The 13,819-nt window shown below is 45.7% G+C and overlaps 1 protein-coding gene across 3 annotated transcripts; it reads left to right on the plus strand.

The window, feature by feature from the left end:
• The first annotated feature begins 3,858 nt into the window (after nucleotides 1-3,858).
• Nucleotides 3,859-13,266, plus strand: PGAM5 (PGAM family member 5, mitochondrial serine/threonine protein phosphatase). 3 transcript variants are annotated; one of them, XM_054392630.1, is made up of 7 exons: nucleotides 3,859-4,024; nucleotides 4,097-4,130; nucleotides 6,354-6,532; nucleotides 7,957-8,082; nucleotides 8,907-8,995; nucleotides 9,305-9,438; nucleotides 11,606-13,266. In XM_054392630.1, the coding sequence occupies exons 1-7, from the start codon at nucleotides 3,859-3,861 to the stop codon at nucleotides 11,754-11,756; spliced, it is 879 nt and encodes a 292-aa protein (XP_054248605.1). In that variant the 3' UTR covers nucleotides 11,757-13,266. The 3 variants fall into 3 exon arrangements, with proteins under 3 accessions (XP_054248605.1, XP_054248606.1, XP_054248604.1); XM_054392631.1 differs by having other exon boundaries at nucleotides 9,308-9,438; XM_054392629.1 differs by having other exon boundaries at nucleotides 3,859-4,130.
• The last annotated feature ends 553 nt before the right edge of the window (nucleotides 13,267-13,819 follow it).

The following is a 13,819-nucleotide window of genomic DNA, read 5'->3' on the forward strand; positions in this document are numbered from 1 at the left end:
GTCTGAGGAAGAGGACAAGTCTTTCATCTAAAATGAGCTTCTCTCTCATTGTTTTTCTGATAATAAACATCTGAATGATCCTGGAGTGGGTGATTCACACCACCCAGATTAAATTCAAGATCTGAATCACTGCTAACATACATTTAGGTTAGATAGATAGATAGATAGATACTTCCTTTCATGCCAAAATCTCCCTAAACTTTGTGCTGTATTTAACTAACACAGCACTTGAGTGGTTGTGCTTACCCTTCCATGAGGCAGTCAGATATGCTCAGGATGCCAGCATATGGTTCAAAATCTTTGTTTTTTAACTGATCAAGTCATACAAGCCAAAGTTACTTAAAATCAGTATTTTCTCTTGCCCTCTTAAAAAAAATGTATTCAGTGAGCTTAAGCAGCATGATTTTATAACCCTAAAGTTTCAACTGGTGTATCATTTAAATTTTGCTGGGTCTGAGGAAGGCCAAGATTACATCAATATTTCCTTTAAGAAGGCCAGCAGAAAGTCCACAGTATTTGTCTGAATCCATTTGGATCAAATTACATAATGTTGACTTTTCTCTGTCTCTTTCAAGAGTACAGAGTTTTTTTTCTTAATTTTACATTGGGAAGGTGATATGTGGTGAGTAAATGTGCTTGGGGTCATGCAAAAGGCTTTTCCAAACCCATATTTTCCTTGTTTCAAATGTCCTTTTATTACTTTGTTTGTTAAAACAAAAAGAATGCCTGAAAGATCATAAATTTTGCTTGCCAATCATGGGCTAGAGACCTGGTAAAACATCCAAACACTGACTCATCCCTGTAGTGGTCCAGGTCCCATACAGAAAACAGAAGATCATCATATTCCTCATGTAGTGAAGGTAGCTGCTGCTGCTCCAGCTGTCACCACAGGGTGTTTCTGCCTGCCGAGAGAAAGCGACACCATTTGTCAGGCCACATGCCTATTGACTTTTCTGCCACCTGGACTGGCTTTCTGACTTCTGCCTTGCTTTGTTCTGGTCACAACACAGTTAAGAGGCCACCCTGAGCACCTTGCTCAAAGGTATCTCTGCATCTAGCCACAGAAATGAGATAATTCCCAGGGAATCATCCCTGAGTGTTGGCATCATAGCAGAAGCATTTACTGGTTTAGCTAACAGAATAATTCCATTAGTGGGTACCATCAGTAGGTTGCTATCCTTTTATATGGATTTTCTGCTCCCAGCTGAAATACAACACAATAAAATTGGATTAGAATAGTAGCAGTAGAAATACATGTAAAAAAACCAAAGAGCAAGAAGTAGCTATTCATGTAATGCAGGACTCAATATTCAAGCTAGTGGTAACACTTCAACAAATTATTTTTAGAGGTTTGGTTGGTTGGGGTTTTTTTAGCCTAACTGAATTGCCAAGTTCTACAAAATGGTAAAGATAATCTAATTAAAAATAACATTTCTAGACTTTACTGAGCAGAGTCTAAGATAATCTCAAAGGACCTTTGACATAAGGTATCTAAGTGCATTAGTACCTAAAGCAATCAGGCTGCAGAATGTGAGCAGAAGACTTGTGAAGTGTTATCACAGAAGACTGATGTTCAAAATGCAGCTCTGAGGCCAACAATCAATATTATCCATTTTCATTTTCTAGCATGATGACATTGCCCAGATGTTCTGCAACACTCTTTTGCTGAGAAAACTATTTTTGATATTGTCTAAAAATGGTCTCGAAATCTTCTGGCAGTGGTGTAAGTTGGTGCCACTGTCATGTGCTCAACAAACTTGCCTCTCTCTGTAGTGGGATTTTGACCAAGTGTTAGCTACTTGCACAACCAAAGAACCTTTAATAGCACTGAAGTTTCAAACTGAACCACATGATTTTTAGAATTCAGTTCAAGCAACTAGAGCGATTTATAAGGAGCTGCACTCCTTGTCCCATCCAGCTTCAGCAATATCCCTGACGTCAGCTGAATGTATCAGGTGCTGATTTTCCCTTGTTTTGTGAGTTGTTGGGAGGTCAAATGTTGCAACTGAGATTCAGGTTAGAGGGCAGGCTGCAGGGGAAGAAGCAGGATACAAGTGGGACAGTTAATGGAGAATGAGTGTTATGAGAGATAAAAGAGAAAAGGCATTATGGGAGGGAAAGATTTAGAAGTAATTTGCAGGAAGCTGGGTGACTAAGAAATAGCAGGGGGGGGTGAGCGGGAACTCTGCTCTGTATGAGAAACTGGTTTTGAAGTTTTGAAAATAAACTTTTTCCTCCTGAGCTCTTTATAAGAGAAAACAGGCACAGTATAAATACACATGCCTGCCTCTATGATTAGGATGAATACTTTCAAGATAAAGTAAATAAAAATAATTAAATTTTAAATGTAAAGCTACATTAAAAAAGAAACAGAAAGATGGATACCTTAGAGAATGAAGTGCAAATTTTTATCAGGGTCTCTGATTTACTTGTCTGACCTCTGTTGGTCAGCAAAACGTCCAAGAGCCACGGGGCTTGCACCACAACCAGATCTAGTTCTCCATCTGCACCATCTATGCGTGAAACAGAGATGCAAAGTGGTGGACAGGGGAAAGACACTAAGCTGGGAAAGCTAGGAAGTGATTTAACTTCTTTAGGACAAAGACCATTTTCTTTTGGGCAGGCACAGCATTTTTGTAATTCTGCTTTCAGTCCAGCAGACCCACAACTAAGCAAAAGAGATTTCTGCACTCTTGAGGGAGCAAACAGAATCAGTTTTCAGTTGCTCTGTGGCCACTCACACTGACTGAAACCTGGCTGCTGGAAACTCTACCCAGCTAGCATATTAGTGGAGTTACACAAACACTGCAATCTGTATTGTGGGGAATGTGAATATGGAAGCAAACCTGGAACAGGTGGATGGGAATGATAAGAATGCCTGATTAAATATGCAAAGGCTGAATAATGGGTTCTGCAAAATCTGCCAGCATCCCAAGATCAGTAGCGTTTTTGTCATTTGCAAACTGCTGAACTTAACAGGTAGAAAAATCAGTGTAGGATTTCAGAGGTCAGCTCCGGAAAACGTTGCTCCATTCTGTTTCTCTTTCCCCAAGGCAAGGTGAAGCCAGTACCGAGGCAGATAGTCAATGTACCAGTTTGAGCACATAGCTGCTTCTGCACAACACGGTGCTGGTGGAGCTAAACTGAGATCAGGCTTCAGAAAGTAGTCTGATCGTGAAGTGGGGAGCAGCGTTGAGGGAAGAGGACACAGTGCTGATCTGTTACATGAGGTGGGATGAGAATGCCCAGCCATGGTGTAAGCCTGCTCTTCTATTTCCCTAACCCTAGGTTCCCATTTTCCAGTGCCAGGAACCAATGGTGACTGCCCGAGGCTGATTGCTATGTAAGTCAGTTCAGGGCTTGTAATTTAGTATGATGTGCGCTTTAGCCATGAAAAGTTGCAACCTCCTGTTCATGCTGCCGAGTGCTCACACTGGCACGTGCAATTAGATGGTTAAAACCTGATTGTTAAAACTCACCTGCCCGGGCTCCAGTGACCCAACCGGTTTTCGACTGGGCAGGCAGGATCAGTCCCTCAGCCTGCTGCCCAAGCCTCCGACTGGATTGTTGAGCCGGCCGGGCTGAGGGAGGCTGAGCTAAGACTGCACAGAAGACAGGCCCAGGGCCGAGACCATTCCCCAGGCACTGCCCCAGAGCCTCAGACCCGGAGGCTGAGACGGGCTCGGCGCTTGGCCACGAGTAGGGGCAGGACTCGGCTCCGCCTCCCGATTCTGCCTTCCCCGCCCACGCCGTTCTCGGAGCCTTCGCGGAGGAATCTTAGCCCACTCCGCGCTCCGTCCGGGGCGGGGCGGCGTGCTCGGCGCCAGGGCTGAGGGGCACGCGGCAGGCGCCCGCGCCATGTCGTTCCGCCGCGCTTTGGCGCTGGCCGCCTGCGGGCTGGCCGGCGGCTCCGTCCTCTTCTCTGCTGTTGCCGTGAGCAAGCAACCGGCCCGCGGCGGCGATGCCGAGCAACGGCCGGGGGCCTCTGCCGCCGGCGCTCCCCCCGCTTCTGCCGCGCCGCCGGGTTTGCTGCTGCTGCCTCCCGCCGCCACCGCCTCCTGCCCCCCAGCCCCTGGTTGGATAGAGAGACCCCCAGGTACCGGCGGCTACTGGGACAACAACTGGGACAGGTAGGTGCGGCGGGGCTGTGGTGGCGAGGCCTTTCTCCCCCGCCTGGGTGGGGACCCAGCGCCTGGACGGTGGCTGTGGTGAGGGGCCGGGAGGGACCCCCGGTCTGCGAGGGGGCGGCGGAGCCACCTATAAAGCCCCCCCGTCGGAGACTCAGGAGGAGAAATGGGTGTCGGCGAGCTCGGCTCTCCTCTGACGGAAGGGGAGAAAAGAGAACTGCCGGCCGCCCCCGTGGGCACTGCCGTAGCGTGGCCGTGAGACCCCCTGCGCCGGCCCTCCTCTGGCTGTTCGCCTTCGCCCGTGGCCGAGGCGCGCTGTGGCCAGTGCGCAGCTCGGGGCCACAGAGCTCCCAGCGCTCCAGGGTCGAGTCAGGAGAACGCGGGAGTCGTTTCCAGGTGAAATACTAGGTGCTAAAGTGTTCAACGCAGAACGTAACTATGATCCTTGAATAGTCCTGAAAATTTCTGACATTGTGGAGCACCTGAGAGCTCTGAAGGGATGCCAGTTCAGAGACTCCCCCCTGCAAAGCTGCACAGGTGTCTCATGTTCACCCAGTGAGATGGTGAAGTTGAGCACTGTTAGAAGGCACACCTGTTGTATTTTTTGTAACAGGATGCTAACAGTATCTCGGTGTTGTTTTATGTCTACACAAAGATGTTTCTGTTTAATAACGGCCCCCTTGTAGGTGACAAAGGAGTGCATGTGCTGTTCATGTAGCAGGCCTGCTACTTATGTTCACCATGGAACTGCAAAGTAGCATTCTTAAAGCCTTATGAAGATAATTTTTGCTGAAATACCGTCACCCAAGGGTTAATTACCCTTTTTTTTGGTGATTCTTTAATTAGAATGTGCAAATATCTGTCTTGAGCTTTGGCTCGTTTAGCTTCCGTCTGGTAGAATTATCTCCCTGGGGATACTTATGTCAGGCTCCAGTATAATAATAGTAAATCCAAACTTAAGCACTAACAGATTTTTATTGTATAATGCATCCTGTTTTGATTTTTGAGAGGCTACAGACTGAAATGGTTATATAAACAGGGCGGTGTCCATCCTAATTACAACCCCAAAACTTTTAATTAAACAAGGTTATACCTAGTTACATGGAGGCAGGTGCTAAGGCTGCTTGGTTAACTGCAGATCCTGGCCTTTGTGGGTCTGCTAAGTGGTTGATTTTCTTCAGGACTTTCAGTACTTTCAGAGCCACGTCTTTTTTTTTTTTTTTTTAACCAATTCAGGAAGTAGAGCCTGTGCTATGGCATGCAGCTGTCACAACTGCCTGAACAAATACAGCTAGATAACAGTTAATAGCAGTCAAGGCTAGTGTGTATCATCACCATTCACCACAGTGTGCAGACAGTGGAAGTGCATTGTGTAAATACATTATCACAGATCAGGTTTAGTTTTCTGCTGCTTGGTGCCTACCAGGGTGGTGTGACTCAGCTTTTGCTACATCTGCTTGGGGTCTTAATTTTTGATTTTTGCGTGACATAGGCAGAACATGACAGGCGGAAGAATTAAAACATCTGTCTGGCTGACTGGTGTGTTTCAGTGGTATGCAGGGTTCCTAGGAGAATGCTGAAAATTCACTGTCCTGGGTTAAGTGGTGCTTCTCTTTAAGTTTAGACAGTCCCTGGCATTGTTGCTGCTTTTTAGCAAAGCTCTGCCCAGCTACAGTCTTGGGTGACTTTAATCTTTTAATAAAGAAACGCAGGTTAGTTTTTCTTGTCAAACCCCCTGCCATTATACCTGTGACTGAAAATCCCCTGAACAGCTATTGAATCAACAGGAATTAAAATATAAAAATCTCTGCTAATATTTATAATCTTCTTGTCTGGGCAGGCTGTGTGTAGCTTTCATGTATTTTAGTGTACACCATCTGTTTGCTTTAGGATTTAACTTTTTTTTGGTTTTGGTTGTGTTTGTCACTTCCCTCCCTCCCTCCCCCTCCCCCCCCCCAGATTAATTGAGAGGTGTCCCTGAACAGCAGATTTATCTGTGTCAGTTACCCCTTTTAACCCATGGCATTAACTTCATGATTTTATGCAGGCTTTTCTTTGTAGCTCTTGCACAGTGGTTTGGGTCAGTTTTGCTCTATAAATGGCTAACTAGTCCATTTTCGTACTTCAGCTAGATCTAGAAGTAAGACAAGATTAGCCCTCTGCCAAATTCCTCTGCATTTTAGTGTCCTTTATCTAAACCCTGCCACTTTAAATGTGTTTGTTTAGACGTGAACCGCTGGCTCTTGTCAACCTGAAGAAGAAAAATGAAGAAACTGGGGAAGAAGAACTTGCCTCACGCTTGGGTCACTGCAAAGCAAAAGCCACCAGGCACATATTCCTCATCCGTCACTCTCAGTATAACTTGGATGGCCGGGCTGACAAGGACAGAACTCTGACCCCACTTGGTAGGTGGTGCTGGAAGCACTGGTAGGTGGTGTCTTCAGAACACTGTTCAGGTGCTGCTGTCCTGATGAGTACAGGTCAGCAAGTCAGCTCTGTCCTGGTTCTCACTGCCCAACCTCAATCCACTTCCTGGATCCTTCATGGCAGAAAGTTGTCATGGATAAGTTACTGATTTTTTTGATCCTCCAAATCCACACATTAAGATGAGCTTTACAGAGCTCAGTTGTAAAGAAACCTAACGAAGGAAACTTCCAATTATCTTAATGTTGCTTGAGCAAGCTCTCGTGCTAGCTGACCTAACTCCTCAGGGCCAAGAGTTTTAAACTTAGCTCCAGGACTAACCATGGGATAGCTTTCTCTCCAAAGATGGCTTGGGTTTCTGTTAATGAATTTGCTGATTTATGTTTAAAAACAAAAATTACTCCTGACTTCCCTTCCCTTTCAGTGGGGGTGTTTTCTAATTAAAAATATTTCACTTTTGCTTCTGAGCACTGTTCCTGGGAGTACTGCTAATCCATTATGTGAAATGAGGATAACCTCTGTGTTAGTCTTTATTCACTGATCCCATGAGAAGGGCTTAAATATTAATTAGTACTGTTTTTAATGGTGCACTTTAAGAACAGTGGACACTCCCCCCACTGTATGTATGCCAACACTGCTTTGAGAGGGAAGGAATTATTACTGTTCAGTGCTTGCTTGAAGTTTTGGAAGCCTGGTGCCAAATGTTTAGTATAAACCCCTGTGTTTCCCCCCCTATCCCCAAAGTCTTAAACATCAATGTACAGATAGGAGTGAAATGCTAATTTCAGGACTGAGATGCTCTCTTAAACTGGTGACAAAGTATAGCCTTAATCTAAAGTCTCGTACTGTGCCTAGGGTAAGTTACTTCAACTGTCTGTTGCCTTTGCACCTGGCAGGTGGAATGCAGCTTTCCCTAGGATATCCCAGTGCTGTGGTTCTTAACTGTGCCAAGCTGATGTTGCCTTTATGAAAAATGCCCTGTCAGGTGTGAGTGGATCTGTTTGACACAGCTGCCTCTGCTGTGCTCCCTGAACACTGAGATGCCAGATGGCTTGGCTCAGCACTGTCTTTTATTGGAAGTGGCTCCCTTGGGATGAGGCTGGCAGGGACATTGAATACTTCATTGAAAGACTCTGATATGTTTGGGGGGGACTAAATTAAAAAGAACCAAACAGCTGAATTTTTTTCTGCTGATGGAAATGCAACTTGAAATTGTCCAGCCAGTAAGCTAGATCTGGGTAAAAAGTGACTCTAGTAAAAATGTTTTACAGTTACTTACTGGGTAAAAAAAAAAAAAAAAGCATGACATTGATGGAGACCTTTTATATCTACTGGAAAACTTTTTTGGTAGTTTGTGTGAGGCACTTAGAATAGTATCACCAATTCATATCATATCATTTTTAAGGTCGAGAGCAGGCTGAACTGACTGGACACAGGCTGGCAAGCTTGGGATTAAAATTTGATCAGATTATCCACTCCTCCATGACCAGAGCAACCGAAACAACTGAAATTATAAGCAAACATCTCCCAGGTAAGTGACTGCCCTTGAATTTGTATGGTCTTGTGATCCTTAAAACTGCTTCCAGTAGAATTCGAAGCTTGTCCTTAAGGTTGAGATGTTACTTAGCCAACTCCCAGCCCTCTCTGTCTGCTTATAAAGAATGCAACAGCCCTGATTCTGCTTGTTTCCAGCTCTTTAAAAACACAGAGGGATCTGCCCTTCTGACTGACCAGCTGCTACCTGTAGGTGCTGCTGTGTAGGAGAACTGCAGCTTGCTGTTCATTTGCATTTTTTAAAGCAGAGACTGTCACAGGAGTGGGTCATAAACTCCAGTTCTTGTGTGGTGTTTACTGGGTTAGTTAAGAGGCCCTGGTGTGCAGGGGAAGATGTGGCACACCCACAAAGGTGTGGGGAGCTTCTAACTTGGGTGTGTGGCTGCTTTGTTTATAGAGGTGCTTGGGTTGTTGTCTAGAGGGGTGGGTGGTGGTGTTTGTTCTCCTGCTGCTCAGACATACCAGAACATCAGGTAAAGGTATTTGACTGTAGATGATTCTGTCTGGTGTTTTAGCAGATACTCAGGTATAGAGTATCTGAAGAAGAGAGCTGAAAGTCAGTCTGTGTTTGGTCTCTTAAATGAGCTGCTTCAACAAAACCCTTGCCTTGTTAATGACAGAACAGTTGTGTTGGAGATGGGGCTTGACAGGAATTGTGTAGGCTGAAATGATCTTTGGGATGGAGAGGAAGACTTCCTTGAAGAAAGACCATGAAAAATGTATTGATTGCAGAGCTGTGGGCCTGTTTGCAGTGGCATGTGAAGGAACAACTTCTTTCTGAATGTGCATTTAATATTTCAGGAGTCAAAAAAATTAGCACTGACCTGCTGAGAGAGGGAGCACCTATAGAACCAGACCCTCCAGTCTCTCATTGGAAACCAGAAGCTGTGGTAACTTCTTACTTTTTACCTTTACTTGTCAGGTTTTGGCTTTTAAAATATCTTTTCTATTGACAGTAGTGATAACTTGCAGTGTCTGAGCTGATGCTTTTCATGACAGACCTTAGGTCATTGCATACTTCTCCCCCCTCCATAAGTGTGCAGAGTAGTTAAAATAACTCCTAGACCTTGAGCATTATTTCAGCCTCAGGCCTGCACCCCTGCTGTAAAGAAGTTGTAGGAGACGCAGCCCATCTGCGAGCGCAGGGAGGGGCAGGTGCTGCTCTGAGCAGTGTTTAATTCTCAACTCTCTGCCTTTAGCAGTATTATGAAGATGGAGCTCGAATTGAGGCTGCTTTTCGAAACTTCATTCATAGAGCTGATGCAAAGCAGGAGGAGGACAGCTATGAGATCTTTGTCTGCCACGCCAACGTGATCCGCTACATCGTCTGCAGGTACCTTGGGTGGCCTCTTTGGGAGAGCTCAGCCTGCTGCTCAAGTGGTGTTGGTGTGTGGCATTGCTGAGCTGGGAGATGCATTGATTTGGCTTGTTTGAGGTGGTTGCAGCTCGGTACCTGCACTGTAAGCAGCTGGTTCTGCAGATACAGGACAAGCTTGAATGTTAGAACACATGACCTCGTTCATATTTATAAATACATGAAGGGCGAGTGCCAAGAGGCTGGAGCCAGGCTCTGCTTGGTGATGCTCAGTGACAGCACAAGGGGCAATGGGTGGAAGCTGAGGCATAGGAAGTTCCATGGAAACAGGAGGAAGCATTCATTCACTGTGAGGGTGACAGAACACTGGAGTAGGCTGCCCAGGAGGGTTGTGGAGCCTCCCTCCCTGGAGATATTCAAGACCTGCCTGGATGAGTTCCTGTGTGACCTGGTACAGGTGATCCTGCTTTGGCAGGGGGGTTAGACTGGATGATCTCTTGAGGTCCTGTCCAGCCCCTAATATTCTGTGATTCCATTCTAATTCTGAAGGGAAAATGGCTAAATTGGTGAGACTCAAAACCTTTGTGTTTGTCTGAGCAGCCTCTTTAATACCATATGCTTCTGCTTCCCATGAATGTGAGGACAGCGCCTGTGTGGAATATTGGGAAAGACAACAAACAGAGCATCTGACTGGATGTGTTTCGATTGATTGATTTAGTTTGGGGAATGCTTCACTAATGGAAGTGTTTGCATGATGTTCAAGTTGTGTTGGTGTGCTTTCGTAGTAACGCCCAGGATTGCATTAGAAGGGAGATTAGATCCTTCTGCTAACATCAAGGTTATTCATGAAGGAGAAAAAAGTTGTGGATCTGTGTCTGTATCCAGTCAGCTGAGTTTGGTTTATTCCTCTTCCCTAGCAACAAAGCAGTGTCAGTAAGATGATTTATCTTGAGCAGACAGATGTGATTAAACTTTAATCTGATCAATATCTACAACAATTTCAGGTAGCTCTATTTAGCTGAGCTAGTTGAATGCTGGCTTGTCTGCTCTCTGGGACTGCCTTAGAGCTCTTCAAAACTGCTATTCTTAGAATTATTGATCAGGTAGACAGAATGCTTTTCCCTGTGCCAAAAAAAAGATGTAGTGTTGCTACCTCAGCTTTTTCTGAAATACTTCTATACTTTTTGCTATTTCTTTCTTAACTTTTGTGCCTTCTATCCCAGGCTAACTGATGGCACAGTGGCACACAATCTATGTTCCCTTTGAATCTAGCTGTTATTTAATTTCTCAGCCTTTCTGAAAGACTGCTCTAAGAGCCAAACCTAAGCTACTCCTTAGTATCTGAGGCAAAACATCTTTAAGAGAACATGATGTATTTTCTAGCTGTTTACTACCAGCCCTCTTGAGGCTGTCCAGTTAGGAGTTTTAGAATAGCTGGAGACTAGCTGTGGTGCTGTATTGCCATAGAAAGCACAAAGTACCTTGTCTTGCTGCTTCTGGAGAACAAATTCTGGTGAATTTCTTTCATAGGCACATGTGGACACAACTAGAATGAATCATAGACTCATAGAATTGTTAGGGTTGGAAGGGTGTGTTTCATTCCCCACTTCTCTGCTGCTGTTCCATACCTACCTGTGTTGATAATGCTAAAATAGTGCCTTGAAGTGCTGTTTGCCACTTGTGGCTTTGGTCTGTGGAGGAAGTCCAGAGTATGGTGAGCCATCTTCTCTACCTGTCCTGAACCACCCAGGGTTTTGTGGTGCTGGAGCTGGCTCAGTGACCAACTTTGACCTGTGCTGTCTTAGAGGTTTGGTAGGAGGTTGCTCAGTGTACGCCCAGCAGCTTGACTGCATTACAGCTTCTGCCTTCTGTCGATTTGAATTAATCCTGTCTGCAATAATCATACCCATCTGCTGGGCTCTGCTTATGCAAGGGCACTGCTGGCACTGGTCCAGGTATCAACACTGTCTTTTTCTATCAGTTGTACAAGATTTTTGTCTGAGGCTGGCTGACTGGGGGAGCATTTGCATGCAAGCTGCAGAATGACCAACAAATGTCTGGGTTGGTTGTTTTTTGTTTGTTTGTTTGTTTTTCCCCCCCCCCCCCCAATCTGGAACAGAAGATGATGATGTTGTGAAGTCATGTAAGTACCTGTTTATGAATTAATACTATCTGTTTTTGCTAGAGCATTGCAGTTCCCCCCAGAAGGCTGGCTACGAATGTCTCTCAACAATGGCAGCATAACTCACTTGGTGATCCGGCCCAACGGACGAGTGGCACTTCGAACGCTGGGTGACACAGGTTTCATGCCTCCAGACAAAATCACACGCACCTGAATGAGCCAAACTGATGGCTGGCCAGCAGCTGCCTCTGCTCTCTTTGCACTAGTCCATTCAGCTATGGTGCCACTAGGTTTTTATCTGTTATGTTGGGGTGTGATGCCATCTTCAAAATGTCCTTTAGCCCCCTTCCCCTTTCATACATACTCGTATCTGCCTTTCAGGCCAGAAAAGAAGAAATCTTTGTAAGCTTGAAGCTGTCCAGCCCTCAAGTATTCCCCAAAATGCAAAGCTGGGCTGTGTAATACAGCCATTGAATGTCTGTGTGCTCAGCAATTGCAAGAGCACTGACTTCCCCCTCCACCCTGTGTGCATTTCTATAACCAAAGTGTGCTCCTGTGGGTATTTTTCTTGTGCAGGAAAGCAATTGGTGTGGCTCTGGAAGGAACAGCCTTGTAGCTCACTGCAGCTAAAACTGAAGACAAGACAGCTGGTTTCAGCCCCTGCAGAAGAGGTGACAAACAGGGTATTCTGCTGCTCAAGGAACAAAGGGATAAGGCTTCAGTTTTTGTAAGCAGTTGAGGATGTGTTTGTTGTGTCACTGTCCCCCCCGCCCTCCAAAAAGCTCATGTGAACTGTGCCTACAGATTGTAAGCATAAAGCAGAGGGTAAACCCCCTCCCAACCCCCCCTTGGCCTCAGAGCTGTGGTGCTAGAATTAACTGCTGTGTCTACTAAGTAGTGTTCTCCATCCTGAGGAAGTGCTTTATTCTGAATGGTGATTTTTCAGTCTCATAAAGCCTTTAACTGAAACTTGATCTGTAGCAGGATGTGGGGATGGCTGTAGCAGTGAGACAGAAGGAAAGCAGCCACCTTCTGAAAGTGCTTCCAGGTGCTGACTTGGCATTGAGTGCTGGCGCCTATTGATCAGCATTGGCTGATACCTTGCTCTTGGAGAAATAACACTGCAGGGTTCCAGGCAGGGATACTTCAGGTTAGAGGGTCTGTAGTATTGGGACAAATTGCTGGTGCCTGAAGAGTGAAAAATCTGTGGGAAGACTTTCCTAGTCAAAGTGAGTAGTAGAGAGGTCAGGCAGAATGCTTTAAGTGGCTCTCCTGTACAGCCCTGGCACTGCTGGACTTGCTCTAGGGAACATGCAGGTGCCTGAGAACTTGGTTTTGTGGTGAGGAGAGGGCTCAGAAGCATTTAATCTTAAGGCCATTTGTTAGGCACCTGAATCAGGGTGGCAACTGAGCTCACTTACTACCTGGAACACTGGAAAAATGTCACTGTACCCACCCTGTGTGGGTGACAGAGCACAAGCCATAGGGCAGCAAATACAAATAACTTGTTTGACAGGTGGTCTTAGCACTGAGAATGTCCATGAGATCCTACACTCAACTCCTGGCAGAGCTGTGTGAAGCACAAGCACGGCACACACCCTCGTGAGACAAGGTTTAATGGTTTGCTTGGTGCAGGACTGCTACATCAGGAGGAAGGAAACCGGGGCTAGGAGGGAGCAAAACAGGATCAGCCTGTGGGGCAAGATGTGGGGGCAAGAGGAAACCATCACAATGTCTCTCTCTCATTGATGCAATGAGAATAATTTATCAGTTTTTGTCTATTAACTTTTTAAACATTTTGAATAAAATAACTTGCCTGTCTTTCCTTTCTTGACTCTTCAGTGGCAGAGTGTGTGACTGCCTCCCGGTGTGCAGTGCGGTGTGCTTGTGCCAGTTCAGACACTGCCTGGAGCAATTGTTCCTTGACAGGCTTGGTCCTTTACCTCCAACTTGAGAGAGTAGCTGGCTCAGAGCGAATTGCCTCTCCACAAAGGTGGGTGCAAGCACAGCAGCATAGAGGAGAGGACTGCCCAAGCCCAGGCACACCCTTTGGCTTTTGGGAGCTGCAGGGCTGTGTCAGCAAGGCATGGAACAGGAGCACCAAAGCCAGGCAGATGAGAAGTCTGTGCATTTTTATTTTTGTGTGTGTGTACACAAACCCTATTAACATACAGACCCTTTACGCTCCCATGCCAGTAATTAGGTTCCTGATGGGCAGCCAGAGGACACACAACACCTCTTTCCCTCTGTACAGAAATTAATTAACATTTGCAGCGG

This window comes from Indicator indicator, chromosome 26, assembly GCF_027791375.1.
Source record: "Indicator indicator isolate 239-I01 chromosome 26, UM_Iind_1.1, whole genome shotgun sequence".
Classification (NCBI taxonomy): Eukaryota; Metazoa; Chordata; class Aves; order Piciformes; family Indicatoridae; genus Indicator; species Indicator indicator.